The sequence below is a fragment of the Diabrotica virgifera genome, chromosome 1 (assembly GCF_917563875.1).
Source record: "Diabrotica virgifera virgifera chromosome 1, PGI_DIABVI_V3a".
In the NCBI taxonomy this organism is placed as follows: Eukaryota; Metazoa; Arthropoda; class Insecta; order Coleoptera; family Chrysomelidae; genus Diabrotica; species Diabrotica virgifera.
Window position 1 is genome coordinate 284,283,984 of NC_065443.1, and position 22,490 is coordinate 284,306,473.

The 22,490-nt window shown below is 32.6% G+C and overlaps 3 protein-coding genes across 4 annotated transcripts; 2 read left to right on the forward strand and 1 right to left on the reverse strand.

Moving 5' to 3' along the window:
* Positions 1-572: 572 nt before the first annotated feature.
* Positions 573-5,235, reverse strand: LOC126884870 (uncharacterized). Its single transcript, XM_050651180.1, has 2 exons — positions 4,815-5,235; positions 573-4,728 (listed from the first exon to the last, which is right to left on the reverse strand). Exon 2 carries the CDS (start codon positions 4,532-4,534, stop codon positions 2,063-2,065), a length of 2,472 nt encoding a protein of 823 aa, XP_050507137.1. The 5' UTR covers positions 4,535-4,728; positions 4,815-5,235; the 3' UTR covers positions 573-2,062.
* Positions 5,236-8,470: 3,235 nt separating this feature from the next.
* LOC126884858 (uncharacterized) lies at positions 8,471-16,390 on the forward strand. The gene is made up of 2 exons (XM_050651175.1): positions 8,471-8,605; positions 12,232-16,390. The coding sequence occupies exon 2, from the start codon at positions 12,426-12,428 to the stop codon at positions 14,898-14,900; it is 2,475 nt and encodes an 824-aa protein (XP_050507132.1). The 5' UTR covers positions 8,471-8,605; positions 12,232-12,425; the 3' UTR covers positions 14,901-16,390.
* On the forward strand, positions 11,976-20,445 carry LOC126884875 (uncharacterized). 2 transcript variants are annotated; one of them, XM_050651183.1, is made up of 2 exons: positions 11,976-12,145; positions 16,286-20,445. In XM_050651183.1, exon 2 carries the CDS (start codon positions 16,480-16,482, stop codon positions 18,895-18,897), a length of 2,418 nt encoding a protein of 805 aa, XP_050507140.1. In that variant the 5' UTR covers positions 11,976-12,145; positions 16,286-16,479; the 3' UTR covers positions 18,898-20,445. The 2 variants fall into 2 exon arrangements, with proteins under 2 accessions (XP_050507140.1, XP_050507146.1); XM_050651189.1 differs by lacking the exon at positions 11,976-12,145 and adding an exon at positions 12,525-12,659.
* Positions 20,446-22,490: the final 2,045 nt, after the last annotated feature.

Sequence of the window (22,490 nt, forward strand, 5' to 3'; positions counted from 1 at the left end):
TATAATAATAATAAAAAAATAAGGTTATAAAGTAAATTCTTTTTCTCCTCTAGAGGTGTCACACCTCTAGAACAACACAGGGTCGTAACGTGACAGACAACTACTCAACTAGAGTCGGCCAGGGCTTAAATTAGTTTAGCATTATAACATTTTTAAGTCGTTGCGATTGTTGAAAAAACTGAACTGTGATATGTAGTTGTCACAATGGTAATAAATTAGTTGCCCGTATAACTAAAGGTTGTAACATCGTAATGTCAGTCGGGATAGGGGACGTTGGCCGAAACAACTGAAAATGCTCTCGGGCAACGTTGTATACAGTGCATTTGTTTGTACTGACAACCAATGCGTCGAAAAATTGCTACTTGGGGAATATTTCGCGAAATGAATGACAGATCGAAAAACTAAAAAATACGTGCACAATATTTTTCAAAAATCTATCGAATGATACTAAACACGACCCACCACGGAGAGGGGTGAGGGGTAAATTTAAAATTTTATCTAAAAAGGGGTAGTTCCCTGGATTGGCTGTATACCTTATAGTTAAACAAACTGGAACATGAAGTAAAAACCACTTCTATGTAAAAGGTATATTTACTAAAAATTTTTAGAATCCCAATGGATTCAATAAAATGAGTTCATCAGAACGTTTTCAAACCTATCGGTCCATCATCAGTGATCTAAAATCAAATAAGTAATCCCACTATTAAAATTAAAAAGATGGTTGAAATTGTGAAAGTTAAAAAATGTGGTTATGATTACTTACTTGAATACTTGCAAAATAGCCCCAGAACCAAACAATGGTTGTGATTATAAATAAATCTACATTATGTTGAAATAAATTTAAAATGGCTAAACGCCGATGTTAAAGGATTAAACCTCTGGGAACATGGTGAAACTCTACCCGAGGACCCAATCAACCATCTTCGGTCAAGGATGACTACTAAGTGTCAAAGCTATGTAAGGAAATGCTTGATGTGACATTGACAGTAAAGGAAGAAGGTAGTCGAATTTTCTAGGAATTTTAAAAACAAAGTCATGATCCAGAAGAAGATATGTTAAAGCTTTTAATATCTGAAATTGTCTGTTAATTAAATCTATTGTTGTTTAAAATTAAAAGATAATGTGTTTTACAAAATAAAATTATTTTAACTGTAGGTAACTACAAATTGACTGTATCAAATAAAATTAACCTGATCAAAAAATTACAATATGATAAAGTGAGCTGATTAGTAGTAATAACAGAAATAAAATTAAATAAGTGGTGTTATAGAAGAAGTTTTAAATTTTGAAAAGGGATATTATTATATCAAGAAATTTATATGTCCACATCATGTGTATTGGTGGTTGTATAGGTAGTAGGGAAATTATTGTTTGGATGTAGGTGAAAATTAAAAAATTTTTATATAGATTGGAGTTAGGATAAAGTCAATCTGATAGTAGAAAATGTGATTCAGGAATGCAATTATTATGGAACAGTTTTAATGAAATTGAGAAAATTCTTGTGACAAACTGGTGAATATGTAAAATTGATAATAAATAATTGTAGGAAAACAGGTTGCCCAGTTGATACAAACTAAAATTTAATTAGTATAGAAAACAATAGGTGTAATGAATGAAATAGAATTAATAAAACAAAATTAAGAGAATGAATATTGTTATAATTTGATTAAAGAATGACTGAGTTTAACTGTGATAAATGAAATAAAGTGATGAAATGTTAGATGTGAAGATAAAAAATATATTTGGAAAAGGTCAAAGACAAAAAGCAAAGGAGTGTGAAGTAGGGTCAAAGCATAGGTGAAATGAGTGAAAGAGAAAGATTGGAGAGTTGGGTATGAGGGTTGAACTGAATGAAGAAAAGAAATGAAAGAAGTGTGAAAAGAGGGTATGGTAAATTAATTAGGTTTTGATTAAGAGGAGTTCATGTGGTTAGTAATGATTAGTATGTGTAAGGAGTTTGGAGCCAATAAGGGAACGAAGAAGATAGTTGACAGTGGGTAAATAGGATGAAGAAGATAGCAGATAGGATAGGAAAAGGGAAGGTATAACAAAGTAATAGGAATTATGAAAATAATTGACGGTGAATGGGGACAAAATTGCGGTTAAGGGATGTTTGTCGGTTAACACAATTGGGACTTTTCTTTAGGTCTTTGACAATTTCCAAATCCTCGTATAAGTCTAAACGGAGTGTATTTTTTTGTTGAATGTTGTGTATCAACTGGACCCCATCAGGAATCTTAAGTTCGTGTTTATTGACCTTTAAATGGTGTGAAAAAGCTGAAGTGGTATCTCTCTTACTGTGTTCTGCCGATCGGGTGGAAAGAGATCTATAAGTTCTACCAATGTAGGTAGCATCGCAGTCTGAACAAGAGAGTCTGTATACCCCACTACGGCTCATGTAATGGATAGGGTCTTTGGTGTTAGTTAAGCTTTTATTGAGGGTGTTATTGACTTTAAATGAGATTTTGATGTTATCACAAGAATTAGAAATGATTTGTTTGACTCTTTCAGATAATTTGGAGTTATTAAACGGTAAGGAGGCATAAATTGGAGTAGTTGTGGAAGATGATGAGAAAGCGGATTGTTGAAGTAACTTAAGTTCTCTTTTCTGTTGAAGTTTATGGATGATGTCTGGGTCATAACCATTGTTAACTGCAATTTGTTTGATGATGTTCAGTTCTTTGTTAAATTCAGGTGTAGATAGAGGAATAGAGTTTAATCTATGTATAAAGCTACGAAATGCAGAAAGTTTATGTGAAAGAGGATGGTTAGAAGTGGAATGGATAACGTGATCAGTCTGTGTAGGTTTACGGTAGATACCAAAGTTGAAGTGGTCATCTAGTCTGGTAATAGATATGTCCAAGAAGTTAATGGAGTTAGAAGATTCTAGTTCCATGGTAAATGTGATTTTAGGATGGATTAGATTGATTTTATGAAGTAAGTTGTGAGCTGAGTCGGAGTTACCAGATATGAGGACTAAAATGTCATCTACATAACGAAACCAATGTAATATCTCTGGATTTTTTGTGATATGATTGGATTCTAAATGATCCATAAAGACATCAGCTAAGAAAGGGGATAAGCAACTTCCCATTGCTAAACCATCTGGTTGTTGATAAAAGTTGTTGTTGAAGACAAAGTAATCTTGAGATAGGCAGATTTTGAGAATGTTTATAATAGATGAAGTGGTAGTGGAGGTCACCGAATTATTTAAAAGAAGCGAGTTGACCAGACTAATCGATTCATTTTTTGGGACTGAAGTGAATAAATTGCTAACATCAAAAGACAACATGACGATATTCGGATTAAGATTGACAAGTTGAAGTTTTTCAACTAATTGGCGAGAATTCAAAACAGTAAACTGTGGGGTGAAGTTAATAAAATTTTTAATAATGTTAAGAATGAATTTGGATAAAATAGAGACTGGAGTATTGATGAAACTGACAACGGGACGAATGGGAATGTCAACCTTGTGTATCTTTGGTAAACCGTATAACCTGGGAGTGAGTGGATTAGACGGAATTTTGGTGTAAGGTGCTTCATATTCAGAGAAGAAATCAGTAAACTGTTTAAGATTGTTTTTCATTTTTGAAACAAAAGATTTTGAAGGATCAACAGGGAGAAGATTAAAATTATTGTTATTTAGGAATGATGTGACTTTGTCGATGTATAGTTGTTGGTCTAAAATAACAAGGCAGTTACCCTTATCTGCTTTACTAAAAATGAGGTGTTGGTTTTTGATTTTATTTTTAATAGATTTGAGTGTGGATAGAAGGGATTTAGACTTGTTAAATGAAAAATTGGGAAAAGATGAAGATGACGTGGAAGTAGAAGAGGAATTGATGTTGGAAATAGAAGAATTGTTATTAGAGAGAAGTTTAGTTTTGAATTTGTTGATAGTTTGGATGCAAGAGTTTCTGATTGATGTTTTTTGTGTAAGTGAAATGGAAAGATTTTGAATAACAGTGTCGGTCTCTATGGAAAGACTCTCAAGATCTCTAATAGATAGATTGGTGGGAATGGAGTGTTTAAGACCGAGGTTTAAGAGTTTTAATTCGTCATCTGAAAATTGGACATTTGAGAGATTTTTGATTCTTGGATGGAATCGAAAATTGGAAAAACTTTTGTTATGGGAAGCTTTTTGTTGATCAAGTCTAATCTTATTGTTAACTAAATGTTGTAATTTATTATTGACTCGGTTGAATTTAACTGAATGTGAACGATCTACCTTATCCTGAACGTCAGACAAGAAAGTATTAAGATTAATATAATGTAAAGTTTCGAGTAGAGAATCATATGTTACCTTTAGCTTACAGTCAATGTAGTTCAGTTTGCTATGTTTACAAATCTCTTTCTTCATGAGTTTAGTCTGCATAGCGTTCCTGATGTTGGGATGTACATTATTGGAAGTTCTAACTCTACAGAATGTTGGGAAGACTTTATTATGTAAACATCTGGATATGAACCATATGTCCAGCTTTATGTTGCTCCGTTGTGTGGCTAATCGCAAGTATTGTAGAGCCAAGTTGACCATACTGTCATATATAAACTAAAAAGGGGTAGTTCCCTGGATTGGCTGTATACCTTATAGTTAAACAAACTGGAACATGAAGTAAAAACCACTTCTATGTAAAAGGTATATTTACTAAAAATTTTTAGAATCCCAATGGATTCAATAAAATGAGTTCATCAGAACGTTTTCAAACCTATCGGTCCATCATCAGTGATCTAAAATCAAATAAGTAATCCCACTATTAAAATTAAAAAGATGGTTGAAATTGTGAAAGTTAAAAAATGTGGTTATGATTACTTACTTGAATACTTGCAAAATAGCCCCAGAACCAAACAATGGTTGTGATTATAAATAAATCTACATTATGTTGAAATAAATTTAAAATGGCTAAACGCCGATGTTAAAGGATTAAACCTCTGGGAACATGGTGAAACTCTACCCGAGGACCCAATCAACCATCTTCGGTCAAGGATGACTACTAAGTGTCAAAGCTATGTAAGGAAATGCTTGATGTGACATTGACAGTAAAGGAAGAAGGTAGTCGAATTTTCTAGGAATTTTAAAAACAAAGTCATGATCCAGAAGAAGATATGTTAAAGCTTTTAATATCTGAAATTGTCTGTTAATTAAATCTATTGTTGTTTAAAATTAAAAGATAATGTGTTTTACAAAATAAAATTATTTTAACTGTAGGTAACTACAAATTGACTGTATCAAATAAAATTAACTCAAACTTAAACTTTTTGTTTCAAAAATGAAAAACAATCTTAAACAGTTTACTGATTTCTTCTCTGTATATGAAGCACCTTACACCAAAATTCCGTCTAATCCACTCACTCCCAGGTTATACGGTTTACCAAAGATACACAAGGTTGACATTCCCATTCGTCCCGTTGTCAGTTTCATCAATACTCCAGTCTCTATTTTATCCAAATTCATTCTTAACATTATTAAAAATTTTATTAACTTCACCCCACAGTTTACTGTTTTGAATTCTCGCCAATTAGTTGAAAAACTTCAACTTGTCAATCTTAATCCGAATATCGTCATGTTGTCTTTTGATGTTAGCAATTTATTCACTTCAGTCCCAAAAAATGAATCGATTAGTCTGGTCAACTCGCTTCTTTTAAATAATTCGGTGACCTCCACTACCACTTCATCTATTATAAACATTCTCAAAATCTGCCTATCTCAAGATTACTTTGTCTTCAACAACAACTTTTATCAACAACCAGATGGTTTAGCAATGGGAAGTTGCTTATCCCCTTTCTTAGCTGATGTCTTTATGGATCATTTAGAATCCAATCATATCACAAAAAATCCAGAGATATTACATTGGTTTCGTTATGTAGATGACATTTTAGTCCTCATATCTGGTAACTCCGACTCAGCTCACAACTTACTTCATAAAATCAATCTAATCCATCCTAAAATCACATTTACCATGGAACTAGAATCTTCTAACTCCATTAACTTCTTGGACATATCTATTACCAGACTAGATGACCACTTCAACTTTGGTATCTACCGTAAACCTACACAGACTGATCACGTTATCCATTCCACTTCTAACCATCCTCTTTCACATAAACTTTCTGCATTTCGTAGCTTTATACATAGATTAAACTCTATTCCTCTATCTACACCTGAATTTAACAAAGAACTGAACATCATCAAACAAATTGCAGTTAACAATGGTTATGACCCAGACATCATCCATAAACTTCAACAGAAAAGAGAACTTAAGTTACTTCAACAATCCGCTTTCTCATCATCTTCCACAACTACTCCAATTTATGCCTCCTTACCGTTTAATAACTCCAAATTATCTGAAAGAGTCAAACAAATCATTTCTAATTCTTGTGATAACATCAAAATCTCATTTAAAGTCAATAACACCCTCAATAAAAGCTTAACTAACACCAAAGACCCTATCCATTACATGAGCCGTAGTGGGGTATACAGACTCTCTTGTTCAGACTGCGATGCTACCTACATTGGTAGAACTTATAGATCTCTTTCCACCCGATCGGCAGAACACAGTAAGAGAGATACCACTTCAGCTTTTTCACACCATTCAAAGGTCAATAAACACGAACTTAAGATTCCTGATGGGGTCCAGTTGATACACAACATTCAACAAAAAAAATACACTCCGTTTAGACTTATACGAGGATTTGGAAATTGTCAAAGACCTAAAGAAAAGTCCCAATTGTGTTAACCGACAAACATCCCTTAACCGCAATTTTGTCCCCATTCACCGTCAATTATTTTCATAATTCCTATTACTTTGTTATACCTTCCCTTTTCCTATCCTATCTGCTATCTTCTTCATCCTATTTACCCACTGTCAACTATCTTCTTCGTTCCCTTATTGGCTCCAAACTCCTTACACATACTAATCATTACTAACCACATGAACTCCTCTTAATCAAAACCTAATTAATTTACCATACCCTCTTTTCACACTTCTTTCATTTCTTTTCTTCATTCAGTTCAACCCTCATACCCAACTCTCCAATCTTTCTCTTTCACTCATTTCACCTATGCTTTGACCCTACTTCACACTCCTTTGCTTTTTGTCTTTGACCTTTTCCAAATATATTTTTTATCTTCACATCTAACATTTCATCACTTTATTTCATTTATCACAGTTAAACTCAGTCATTCTTTAATCAAATTATAACAATATTCATTCTCTTAATTTTGTTTTATTAATTCTATTTCATTCATTACACCTATTGTTTTCTATACTAATTAAATTTTAGTTTGTATCAACTGGGCAACCTGTTTTCCTACAATTATTTATTATCAATTTTACATATTCACCAGTTTGTCACAAGAATTTTCTCAATTTCATTAAAACTGTTCCATAATAATTGCATTCCTGAATCACATTTTCTACTATCAGATTGACTTTATCCTAACTCCAATCTATATAAAAATTTTTTAATTTTCACCTACATCCAAACAATAATTTCCCTACTACCTATACAACCACCAATACACATGATGTGGACATATAAATTTCTTGATATAATAATATCCCTTTTCAAAATTTAAAACTTCTTCTATAACACCACTTATTTAATTTTATTTCTGTTATTACTACTAATCAGCTCACTTTATCATATTGTAATTTTTTGATCAGGTTAATTTTATTTGATACAGTCAATTTGTAGTTACCTACAGTTAAAATAATTTTATTTTGTAAAACACATTATCTTTTAATTTTAAACAACAATAGATTTAATTAACAGACAATTTCAGATATTAAAAGCTTTAACATATCTTCTTCTGGATCATGACTTTGTTTTTAAAATTCCTAGAAAATTCGACTACCTTCTTCCTTTACTGTCAATGTCACATCAAGCATTTCCTTACATAGCTTTGACACTTAGTAGTCATCCTTGACCGAAGATGGTTGATTGGGTCCTCGGGTAGAGTTTCACCATGTTCCCAGAGGTTTAATCCTTTAACATCGGCGTTTAGCCATTTTAAATTTATTTCAACATAATGTAGATTTATTTATAATCACAACCATTGTTTGGTTCTGGGGCTATTTTGCAAGTATTCAAGTAAGTAATCATAACCACATTTTTTAACTTTCACAATTTCAACCATCTTTTTAATTTTAATAGTGGGATTACTTATTTGATTTTAGATCACTGATGATGGACCGATAGGTTTGAATACGTTCTGATGAACTCATTTTATTGAATCCATTGGGATTCTAAAAATTTTTAGTAAATATACCTTTTACATAGAAGTGGTTTTTACTTCATGTTCCAGTTTGTTTAACTATAAGGTATACAGCCAATCCAGGGAACTACCCCTTTTTAGTTTATATATGACAGTATGGTCAACTTGGCTCTACAATACTTGCGATTAGCCACACAACGGAGCAACATAAAGCTGGACATATGGTTCATATCCAGATGTTTACATAATAAAGTCTTCCCAACATTCTGTAGAGTTAGAACTTCCAATAATGTACATCCCAACATCAGGAACGCTATGCAGACTAAACTCATGAAGAAAGAGATTTGTAAACATTATAGCAAACTGAACTACATTGACTGTAAGCTAAAGGTAACATATGATTCTCTACTCGAAACTTTACATTATATTAATCTTAATACTTTCTTGTCTGACGTTCAGGATAAGGTAGATCGTTCACATTCAGTTAAATTCAACCGAGTCAATAATAAATTACAACATTTAGTTAACAATAAGATTAGACTTGATCAACAAAAAGCTTCCCATAACAAAAGTTTTTCCAATTTTCGATTCCATCCAAGAATCAAAAATCTCTCAAATGTCCAATTTTCAGATGACGAATTAAAACTCTTAAACCTCGGTCTTAAACACTCCATTCCCACCAATCTATCTATTAGAGATCTTGAGAGTCTTTCCATAGAGACCGACACTGTTATTCAAAATCTTTCCATTTCACTTACACAAAAAACATCAATCAGAAACTCTTGCATCCAAACTATCAACAAATTCAAAACTAAACTTCTCTCTAATAACAATTCTTCTATTTCCAACATCAATTCCTCTTCTACTTCCACGTCATCTTCATCTTTTCCCAATTTTTCATTTAACAAGTCTAAATCCCTTCTATCCACACTCAAATCTATTAAAAATAAAATCAAAAACCAACACCTCATTTTTAGTAAAGCAGATAAGGGTAACTGCCTTGTTATTTTAGACCAACAACTATACATCGACAAAGTCACATCATTCCTAAATAACAATAATTTTAATCTTCTCCCTGTTGATCCTTCAAAATCTTTTGTTTCAAAAATGAAAAACAATCTTAAACAGTTTACTGATTTCTTCTCTGAATATGAAGCACCTTACACCAAAATTCCGTCTAATCCACTCACTCCCAGGTTATACGGTTTACCAAAGATACACAAGGTTGACATTCCCATTCGTCCCGTTGTCAGTTTCATCAATACTCCAGTCTCTATTTTATCCAAATTCATTCTTAACATTATTAAAAATTTTATTAACTTCACCCCACAGTTTACTGTTTTGAATTCTCGCCAATTAGTTGAAAAACTTCAACTTGTCAATCTTAATCCGAATATCGTCATGTTGTCTTTTGATGTTAGCAATTTATTCACTTCAGTCCCAAAAAATGAATCGATTAGTCTGGTCAACTCGCTTCTTTTAAATAATTCGGTGACCTCCACTACCACTTCATCTATTATAAACATTCTCAAAATCTGCCTATCTCAAGATTACTTTGTCTTCAACAACAACTTTTATCAACAACCAGATGGTTTAGCAATGGGAAGTTGCTTATCCCCTTTCTTAGCTGATGTCTTTATGGATCATTTAGAATCCAATCATATCACAAAAAATCCAGAGATATTACATTGGTTTCGTTATGTAGATGACATTTTAGTCCTCATATCTGGTAACTCCGACTCAGCTCACAACTTACTTCATAAAATCAATCTAATCCATCCTAAAATCACATTTACCATGGAACTAGAATCTTCTAACTCCATTAACTTCTTGGACATATCTATTACCAGACTAGATGACCACTTCAACTTTGGTATCTACCGTAAACCTACACAGACTGATCACGTTATCCATTCCACTTCTAACCATCCTCTTTCACATAAACTTTCTGCATTTCGTAGCTTTATACATAGATTAAACTCTATTCCTCTATCTACACCTGAATTTAACAAAGAACTGAACATCATCAAACAAATTGCAGTTAACAATGGTTATGACCCAGACATCATCCATAAACTTCAACAGAAAAGAGAACTTAAGTTACTTCAACAATCCGCTTTCTCATCATCTTCCACAACTACTCCAATTTATGCCTCCTTACCGTTTAATAACTCCAAATTATCTGAAAGAGTCAAACAAATCATTTCTAATTCTTGTGATAACATCAAAATCTCATTTAAAGTCAATAACACCCTCAATAAAAGCTTAACTAACACCAAAGACCCTATCCATTACATGAGCCGTAGTGGGGTATACAGACTCTCTTGTTCAGACTGCGATGCTACCTACATTGGTAGAACTTATAGATCTCTTTCCACCCGATCGGCAGAACACAGTAAGAGAGATACCACTTCAGCTTTTTCACACCATTTAAAGGTCAATAAACACGAACTTAAGATTCCTGATGGGGTCCAGTTGATACACAACATTCAACAAAAAAATACACTCCGTTTAGACTTATACGAGGATTTGGAAATTGTCAAAGACCTAAAGAAAAGTCCCAATTGTGTTAACCGACAAACATCCCTTAACCGCAATTTTGTCCCCATTCACCGTCAATTATTTTCATAATTCCTATTACTTTGTTATACCTTCCCTTTTCCTATCCTATCTGCTATCTTCTTCATCCTATTTACCCACTGTCAACTATCTTCTTCGTTCCCTTATTGGCTCCAAACTCCTTACACATACTAATCATTACTAACCACATGAACTCCTCTTAATCAAAACCTAATTAATTTACCATACCCTCTTTTCACACTTCTTTCATTTCTTTTCTTCATTCAGTTCAACCCTCATACCCAACTCTCCAATCTTTCTCTTTCACTCATTTCACCTATGCTTTGACCCTACTTCACACTCCTTTGCTTTTTGTCTTTGACCTTTTCCAAATATATTTTTTATCTTCACATCTAACATTTCATCACTTTATTTCATTTATCACAGTTAAACTCAGTCATTCTTTAATCAAATTATAACAATATTCATTCTCTTAATTTTGTTTTATTAATTCTATTTCATTCATTACACCTATTGTTTTCTATACTAATTAAATTTTAGTTTGTATCAACTGGGCAACCTGTTTTCCTACAATTATTTATTATCAATTTTACATATTCACCAGTTTGTCACAAGAATTTTCTCAATTTCATTAAAACTGTTCCATAATAATTGCATTCCTGAATCACATTTTCTACTATCAGATTGACTTTATCCTAACTCCAATCTATATAAAAATTTTTTAATTTTCACCTACATCCAAACAATAATCTCCCTACTACCTATACAACCACCAATACACATGATGTGGACATATAAATTTCTTGATATAATAATATCCCTTTTCAAAATTTAAAACTTCTTCTATAACACCACTTATTTAATTTTATTTCTGTTATTACTACTAATCAGCTCACTTTATCATATTGTAATTTTTTGATCAGGTTAATTTTATTTGATACAGTCAATTTGTAGTTACCTACAGTTAAAATAATTTTATTTTGTAAAACACATTATCTTTTAATTTTAAACAACAATAGATTTAATTAACAGACAATTTCAGATATTAAAAGCTTTAACATATCTTCTTCTGGATCATGACTTTGTTTTTAAAATTCCTAGAAAATTCGACTACCTTCTTCCTTTACTGTCAATGTCACATCAAGCATTTCCTTACATAGCTTTGACACTTAGTAGTCATCCTTGACCGAAGATGGTTGATTGGGTCCTCGGGTAGAGTTTCACCATGTTCCCAGAGGTTTAATCCTTTAACATCGGCGTTTAGCCATTTTAAATTTATTTCAACATAATGTAGATTTATTTATAATCACAACCATTGTTTGGTTCTGGGGCTATTTTGCAAGTATTCAAGTAAGTAATCATAACCACATTTTTTAACTTTCACAATTTCAACCATCTTTTTAATTTTAATAGTGGGATTACTTATTTGATTTTAGATCACTGATGATGGACCGATAGGTTTGAAAACGTTCTGATGAACTCATTTTATTGAATCCATTGGGATTCTAAAAATTTTTAGTAAATATACCTTTTACATAGAAGTGGTTTTTACTTCATGTTCCAGTTTGTTTAACTATAAGGTATACAGCCAATCCAGGGAACTACCCCTTTTTAGTTTATATATGACAGTATGGTCAACTTGGCTCTACAATACTTGCGATTAGCCACACAACGGAGCAACATAAAGCTGGACATATGGTTCATATCCAGATGTTTACATAATAAAGTCTTCCCAACATTCTGTAGAGTTAGAACTTCCAATAATGTACATCCCAACATCAGGAACGCTATGCAGACTAAACTCATGAAGAAAGAGATTTGTAAACATTATAGCAAACTGAACTACATTGACTGTAAGCTAAAGGTAACATATGATTCTCTACTCGAAACTTTACATTATATTAATCTTAATACTTTCTTGTCTGACGTTCAGGATAAGGTAGATCGTTCACATTCAGTTAAATTCAACCGAGTCAATAATAAATTACAACATTTAGTTAACAATAAGATTAGACTTGATCAACAAAAAGCTTCCCATAACAAAAGTTTTTCCAATTTTCGATTCCATCCAAGAATCAAAAATCTCTCAAATGTCCAATTTTCAGATGACGAATTAAAACTCTTAAACCTCGGTCTTAAACACTCCATTCCCACCAATCTATCTATTAGAGATCTTGAGAGTCTTTCCATAGAGACCGACACTGTTATTCAAAATCTTTCCATTTCACTTACACAAAAAACATCAATCAGAAACTCTTGCATCCAAACTATCAACAAATTCAAAACTAAACTTCTCTCTAATAACAATTCTTCTATTTCCAACATCAATTCCTCTTCTACTTCCACGTCATCTTCATCTTTTCCCAATTTTTCATTTAACAAGTCTAAATCCCTTCTATCCACACTCAAATCTATTAAAAATAAAATCAAAAACCAACACCTCATTTTTAGTAAAGCAGATAAGGGTAACTGCCTTGTTATTTTAGACCAACAACTATACATCGACAAAGTCACATCATTCCTAAATAACAATAATTTTAATCTTCTCCCTGTTGATCCTTCAAAATCTTTTGTTTCAAAAATGAAAAACAATCTTAAACAGTTTACTGATTTCTTCTCTGAATATGAAGCACCTTACACCAAAATTCCGTCTAATCCACTCACTCCCAGGTTATACGGTTTACCAAAGATACACAAGGTTGACATTCCCATTCGTCCCGTTGTCAGTTTCATCAATACTCCAGTCTCTATTTTATCCAAATTCATTCTTAACATTATTAAAAATTTTATTAACTTCACCCCACAGTTTACTGTTTTGAATTCTCGCCAATTAGTTGAAAAACTTCAACTTGTCAATCTTAATCCGAATATCGTCATGTTGTCTTTTGATGTTAGCAATTTATTCACTTCAGTCCCAAAAAATGAATCGATTAGTCTGGTCAACTCGCTTCTTTTAAATAATTCGGTGACCTCCACTACCACTTCATCTATTATAAACATTCTCAAAATCTGCCTATCTCAAGATTACTTTGTCTTCAACAACAACTTTTATCAACAACCAGATGGTTTAGCAATGGGAAGTTGCTTATCCCCTTTCTTAGCTGATGTCTTTATGGATCATTTAGAATCCAATCATATCACAAAAAATCCAGAGATATTACATTGGTTTCGTTATGTAGATGACATTTTAGTCCTCATATCTGGTAACTCCGACTCAGCTCACAACTTACTTCATAAAATCAATCTAATCCATCCTAAAATCACATTTACCATGGAACTAGAATCTTCTAACTCCATTAACTTCTTGGACATATCTATTACCAGACTAGATGACCACTTCAACTTTGGTATCTACCGTAAACCTACACAGACTGATCACGTTATCCATTCCACTTCTAACCATCCTCTTTCACATAAACTTTCTGCATTTCGTAGCTTTATACATAGATTAAACTCTATTCCTCTATCTACACCTGAATTTAACAAAGAACTGAACATCATCAAACAAATTGCAGTTAACAATGGTTATGACCCAGACATCATCCATAAACTTCAACAGAAAAGAGAACTTAAGTTACTTCAACAATCCGCTTTCTCATCATCTTCCACAACTACTCCAATTTATGCCTCCTTACCGTTTAATAACTCCAAATTATCTGAAAGAGTCAAACAAATCATTTCTAATTCTTGTGATAACATCAAAATCTCATTTAAAGTCAATAACACCCTCAATAAAAGCTTAACTAACACCAAAGACCCTATCCATTACATGAGCCGTAGTGGGGTATACAGACTCTCTTGTTCAGACTGCGATGCTACCTACATTGGTAGAACTTATAGATCTCTTTCCACCCGATCGGCAGAACACAGTAAGAGAGATACCACTTCAGCTTTTTCACACCATTTAAAGGTCAATAAACACGAACTTAAGATTCCTGATGGGGTCCAGTTGATACACAACATTCAACAAAAAAATACACTCCGTTTAGACTTATACGAGGATTTGGAAATTGTCAAAGACCTAAAGAAAAGTCCCAATTGTGTTAACCGACAAACATCCCTTAACCGCAATTTTGTCCCCATTCACCGTCAATTATTTTCATAATTCCTATTACTTTGTTATACCTTCCCTTTTCCTATCCTATCTGCTATCTTCTTCATCCTATTTACCCACTGTCAACTATCTTCTTCGTTCCCTTATTGGCTCCAAACTCCTTACACATACTAATCATTACTAACCACATGAACTCCTCTTAATCAAAACCTAATTAATTTACCATACCCTCTTTTCACACTTCTTTCATTTCTTTTCTTCATTCAGTTCAACCCTCATACCCAACTCTCCAATCTTTCTCTTTCACTCATTTCACCTATGCTTTGACCCTACTTCACACTCCTTTGCTTTTTGTCTTTGACCTTTTCCAAATATATTTTTTATCTTCACATCTAACATTTCATCACTTTATTTCATTTATCACAGTTAAACTCAGTCATTCTTTAATCAAATTATAACAATATTCATTCTCTTAATTTTGTTTTATTAATTCTATTTCATTCATTACACCTATTGTTTTCTATACTAATTAAATTTTAGTTTGTATCAACTGGGCAACCTGTTTTCCTACAATTATTTATTATCAATTTTACATATTCACCAGTTTGTCACAAGAATTTTCTCAATTTCATTAAAACTGTTCCATAATAATTGCATTCCTGAATCACATTTTCTACTATCAGATTGACTTTATCCTAACTCCAATCTATATAAAAATTTTTTAATTTTCACCTACATCCAAACAATAATTTCCCTACTACCTATACAACCACCAATACACATGATGTGGACATATAAATTTCTTGATATAATAATATCCCTTTTCAAAATTTAAAACTTCTTCTATAACACCACTTATTTAATTTTATTTCTGTTATTACTACTAATCAGCTCACTTTATCATATTGTAATTTTTTGATCAGGTTAATTTTATTTGATACAGTCAATTTGTAGTTACCTACAGTTAAAATAATTTTATTTTGTAAAACACATTATCTTTTAATTTTAAACAACAATAGATTTAATTAACAGACAATTTCAGATATTAAAAGCTTTAACATATCTTCTTCTGGATCATGACTTTGTTTTTAAAATTCCTAGAAAATTCGACTACCTTCTTCCTTTACTGTCAATGTCACATCAAGCATTTCCTTACATAGCTTTGACACTTAGTAGTCATCCTTGACCGAAGATGGTTGATTGGGTCCTCGGGTAGAGTTTCACCATGTTCCCAGAGGTTTAATCCTTTAACATCGGCGTTTAGCCATTTTAAATTTATTTCAACATAATGTAGATTTATTTATAATCACAACCATTGTTTGGTTCTGGGGCTATTTTGCAAGTATTCAAGTAAGTAATCATAACCACATTTTTTAACTTTCACAATTTCAACCATCTTTTTAATTTTAATAGTGGGATTACTTATTTGATTTTAGATCACTGATGATGGACCGATAGGTTTGAAAACGTTCTGATGAACTCATTTTATTGAATCCATTGGGATTCTAAAAATTTTTAGTAAATATACCTTTTACATAGAAGTGGTTTTTACTTCATGTTCCAGTTTGTTTAACTATAAGGTATACAGCCAATCCAGGGAACTACCCCTTTTTAGTTTATATATGACAGTATGGTCAACTTGGCTCTACAATACTTGCGATTAGCCACACAACGGAGCAACATAAAGCTGGACATATGGTTCATATCCAGATGTTTACATAATAAAGTCTTCCCAACATTCTGTAGAGTTAGAACTTCCAATAATGTACATCCCAACATCAGGAACGCTATGCAGACTAAACTCATGAAGAAAGAGATTTGTAAACATTATAGCAAACTGAACTACATTGACTGTAAGCTAAAGGTAACATATGATTCTCTACTCGAAACTTTACATTATATTAATCTTAATACTTTCTTGTCTGACGTTCAGGATAAGGTAGATCGTTCACATTCAGTTAAATTCAACCGAGTCAATAATAAATTACAACATTTAGTTAACAATAAGATTAGACTTGATCAACAAAAAGCTTCCCATAACAAAAGTTTTTCCAATTTTCGATTCCATCCAAGAATCAAAAATCTCTCAAATGTCCAATTTTCAGATGACGAATTAAAACTCTTAAACCTCGGTCTTAAACACTCCATTCCCACCAATCTATCTATTAGAGATCTTGAGAGTCTTTCCATAGAGACCGACACTGTTATTCAAAATCTTTCCATTTCACTTACACAAAAAACATCAATCAGAAACTCTTGCATCCAAACTATCAACAAATTCAAAACTAAACTTCTCTCTAATAACAATTCTTCTATTTCCAACATCAATTCCTCTTCTACTTCCACGTCATCTTCATCTTTTCCCAATTTTTCATTTAACAAGTCTAAATCCCTTCTATCCACACTCAAATCTATTAAAAATAAAATCAAAAACCAACACCTCATTTTTAGTAAAGCAGATAAGGGTAACTGCCTTGTTATTTTAGACCAACAACTATACATCGACAAAGTCACATCATTCCTAAATAACAATAATTTTAATCTTCTCCCTGTTGATCCTTCAAAATCTTTTGTTTCAAAAATGAAAAACAATCTTAAACAGTTTACTGATTTCTTCTCTGAATATGAAGCACCTTACACCAAAATTCCGTCTAATCCACTCACTCCCAGGTTATACGGTTTACCAAAGATACACAAGGTTGACATTCCCATTCGTCCCGTTGTCAGTTTCATCAATACTCCAGTCTCTATTTTATCCAAATTCATTCTTAACATTATTAAAAATTTTATTAACTTCACCCCACAGTTTACTGTTTTGAATTCTCGCCAATTAGTTGAAAAACTTCAACTTGTCAATCTTAATCCGAATATCGTCATGTTGTCTTTTGATGTTAGCAATTTATTCACTTCAGTCCCAAAAAATGAATCGATTAGTCTGGTCAACTCGCTTCTTTTAAATAATTCGGTGACCTCCACTACCACTTCATCTATTATAAACATTCTCAAAATCTGCCTATCTCAAGATTACTTTGTCTTCAACAACAACTTTTATCAACAACCAGATGGTTTAGCAATGGGAAGTTGCTTATCCCCTTTCTTAGCTGATGTCTTTATGGATCATTTAGAATCCAATCATATCACAAAAAATCCAGAGATATTACATTGGTTTCGTTATGTAGATGACATTTTAGTCCTCATATCTGGTAACTCCGACTCAGCTCACAACTTACTTCATAAAATCAATCTAATCCATCCTAAAATCACATTTACCATGGAACTAGAATCTTCTAACTCCATTAACTTCTTGGACATATCTATTACCAGACTAGATGACCACTTCAACTTTGGTATCTACCGTAAACCTACACAGACTGATCACGTTATCCATTCCACTTCTAACCATCCTCTTTCACATAAACTTTCTGCATTTCGTAGCTTTATACATAGATTAAACTCTATTCCTCTATCTACACCTGAATTTAACAAAGAACTGAACATCATCAAACAAATTGCAGTTAACAATGGTTATGACCCAGACATCATCCATAAACTTCAACAGAAAAGAGAACTTAAGTTACTTCAACAATCCGCTTTCTCATCATCTTCCACAACTACTCCAATTTATGCCTCCTTACCGTTTAATAACTCCAAATTATCTGAAAGAGTCAAACAAATCATTTCTAATTCTTGTGATAACATCAAAATCTCATTTAAAGTCAATAACACCCTCAATAAAAGCTTAACTAACACCAAAGACCCTATCCATTACATGAGCCGTAGTGGGGTATACAGACTCTCTTGTTCAGACTGCGATGCTACCTACATTGGTAGAACTTATAGATCTCTTTCCACCCGATCGGCAGAACACAGTAAGAGAGATACCACTTCAGCTTTTTCACACCATTTAAAGGTCAATAAACACGAACTTAAGATTCCTGATGGGGTCCAGTTGATACACAACATTCAACAAAAAAAATACACTCCGTTTAGACTTATACGAGGATTTGGAAATTGTCAAAGACCTAAAGAAAAGTCCCAATTGTGTTAACCGACAAACATCCCTTAACCGCAATTTTGTCCCCATTCACCGTCAATTATTTTCATAATTCCTATTACTTTGTTATACCTTCCCTTTTCCTATCCTATCTGCTATCTTCTTCATCCTATTTACCCACTGTCAACTATCTTCTTCGTTCCCTTATTGGCTCCAAACTCCTTACACATACTAATCATTACTAACCACATGAACTCCTCTTAATCAAAACCTAATTAATTTACCATACCCTCTTTTCACACTTCTTTCATTTCTTTTCTTCATTCAGTTCAACCCTCATACCCAACTCTCCAATCTTTCTCTTTCACTCATTTCACCTATGCTTTGACCCTACTTCACACTCCTTTGCTTTTTGTCTTTGACCTTTTCCAAATATATTTTTTATCTTCACATCTAACATTTCATCACTTTATTTCATTTATCACAGTTAAACTCAGTCATTCTTTAATCAAATTATAACAATATTCATTCTCTTAATTTTGTTTTATTAATTCTATTTCATTCATTACACCTATTGTTTTCTATACTAATTAAATTTTAGTTTGTATCAACTGGGCAACCTGTTTTCCTACAATTATTTATTATCAATTTTACATATTCACCAGTTTGTCACAAGAATTTTCTCAATTTCATTAAAACTGTTCCATAATAATTGCATTCCTGAATCACATTTTCTACTATCAGATTGACTTTATCCTAACTCCAATCTATATAAAAATTTTTTAATTTTCACCTACATCCAAACAATAATTTCCCTACTACCTATACAACCACCAATACACATGATGTGGACATATAAATTTCTTGATATAATAATATCCCTTTTCAAAATTTAAAACTTCTTCTATAACACCACTTATTTAATTTTATTTCTGTTATTACTACTAATCAGCTCACTTTATCATATTGTAATTTTTTGATCAGGTTAATTTTATTTGATACAGTCAATTTGTAGTTACCTACAGTTAAAATAATTTTATTTTGTAAAACACATTATCTTTTAATTTTAAACAACAATAGATTTAATTAACAGACAATTTCAGATATTAAAAGCTTTAACATATCTTCTTCTGGATCATGACTTTGTTTTTAAAATTCCTAGAAAATTCGACTACCTTCTTCCTTTACTGTCAATGTCACATCAAGCATTTCCTTACATAGCTTTGACACTTAGTAGTCATCCTTGACCGAAGATGGTTGATTGGGTCCTCGGGTAGAGTTTCACCATGTTCCCAGAGGTTTAATCCTTTAACATCGGCGTTTAGCCATTTTAAATTTATTTCAACATAATGTAGATTTATTTATAATCACAACCATTGTTTGGTTCTGGGGCTATTTTGCAAGTATTCAAGTAAGTAATCATAACCACATTTTTTAACTTTCACAATTTCAACCATCTTTTTAATTTTAATAGTGGGATTACTTATTTGATTTTAGATCACTGATGATGGACCGATAGGTTTGAAAACGTTCTGATGAACTCATTTTATTGAATCCATTGGGATTCTAAAAATTTTTAGTAAATATACCTTTTACATAGAAGTGGTTTTTACTTCATGTTCCAGTTTGTTTAAAATTTTATATACAAATCCCGCGATATTTCGCGAAATGAACATCAGATCGAAAAACTGAAACATACCTACACTCTACACTTATTCAATATTTTTGAAAAATCTATCGAATGGCAACAAACATGACCCACCACGGAGGTGGGGTGGGGGGTAAATTTAAAATTTTGAAATACAAATCCCGCGATATTTCGCGAAATGAACATTAGATCGAAAAACTGAAAAATACACTTATTCAATAGTTTTGAAAAATCAATCGAATGGCACCAAACACGACCACCCACGGAGGTGGGGTGGGGGGTTACTTTAAAATATTAAATAGGAGCCCCCATTTTTTATTGCAGATTTGGATTCCTTAGGTAAAAATAAGTAACTTTTATTCGAGACATTTTTTCGGATTATGGATAGATGGCGCTATAATCTAAAAAAAACGATTGTTGGAAATGGAAAATTAAATTAAAAATGGAAAGTCCTCACTAAAATGGAGAACTTTATTTAACTTTTTTTGGTTTCAGGACCCCACTCTTCATAACCCAATAGGTCCCCATAACGCTCGAGTGACTACACGTTCAGCATACTTTGCTCCCCTACCATTAATACATTCATATCGTCATCGCAGCTCATTGCGAGGCAATAATGGGTGCTCGATCTATTTAACATATGTCGCTCTACCTGTCAGATTCCAAAACTGTGGCGCAAATCAAAACTAGTACGTAGCCCTTCTGAAACCTGGAAAAAACTCTGAGCAAAGACAAGACACTTGTACAAGTTGTATGAACGTCTCATTTTGAACCGCGTCCAGGAAAAATTAGCTTGAGGCCAGGTAAATCATGCACAGGCCAAGTGCTGAACCTAACAGAGTACATAGAGGAGAGATTTGAGCAGAAAGAGATAGTGGGAGTAGCCTTAAACGAACAATTCCTCATGCAGTGAGAAAAGTCGGCCATTGCAGTGAGAAATATTTTTTCTCACGGGTTCTCCTACGGTTTTCCATATACGATCGCCGTTTCCATGGTAACATGCACAATACAAACACAATTAATGTTGTCAAATAAAATGTGTTGAAGCAGAACTTACCAGGAATTTCCTTTCAAAACTGTTCGAAAATAACAACTGCGAATTTAGAATTTTAAATAAATAACGTAAGTACCTACATAAATTTTAAGAATATTAAATACCTAAATGTATATATATTTTATTTCAATTTATGCATATAACTTACCTAAAAGCACCTAAATTATTTAATTTTGAAGTTTGAACTCTTGACAAAACTGCATCCATAGAAAAAGTACAGTGTACAACACATGAGAAAATGACATATTTCTCCCTCGCTTGATTTGCGGCACTCGCCTCCTGCCTCGGCTCGTGAAAAATATGTTCGCAACAAACTTTTGCAAAATTGTATTGAACTGTATTGAATTACATACTGTGGTTATATTTTAGTGTTTGTTCCGTTTCTTTGTATCTGTTAACTTATATATTTTAGCGTTTTTACCGTTTTAGTGTATCTCTCATGTTAAACATAGATATTTTTAACAAGTAAAAAAATACTATAAAACAAAAATTTGTTCTAAATAAATACGTACCTACTGTTAGATTTAATCTAATGCGCGACCGATCGTGTGACAGAAAAAAGCGCGACTGTTCCCGGGTTAAGAGAGAAAGCAAAAACAATGAATATAGATATAGATATACAGGGTGTTTCCGAAAATAGTGCGTTCCTTAACAGTGACGTAGCTAGCCCCACGGGGGCCCCATATCAAAGTTTGTCGCATGGCCCTTTTCCACGACTGATATGGGATAGTGCTAAGAAAATGTTTAACAAATAAAACAAAAACGCTTGTATAGAATAGAATAGAAATATGCTTTATTCTCACTGAAAATTTTATAATTTTAGGGACAAAGCTTACAAGGAGTCAGAAAAAGACAATAATAAATACAGTTTACTAAAATTACATAAATCGTCAATATTTGCCACCGAGTTTTGGCATTTTCAGATGATGTGGTGCATGCAAGGGA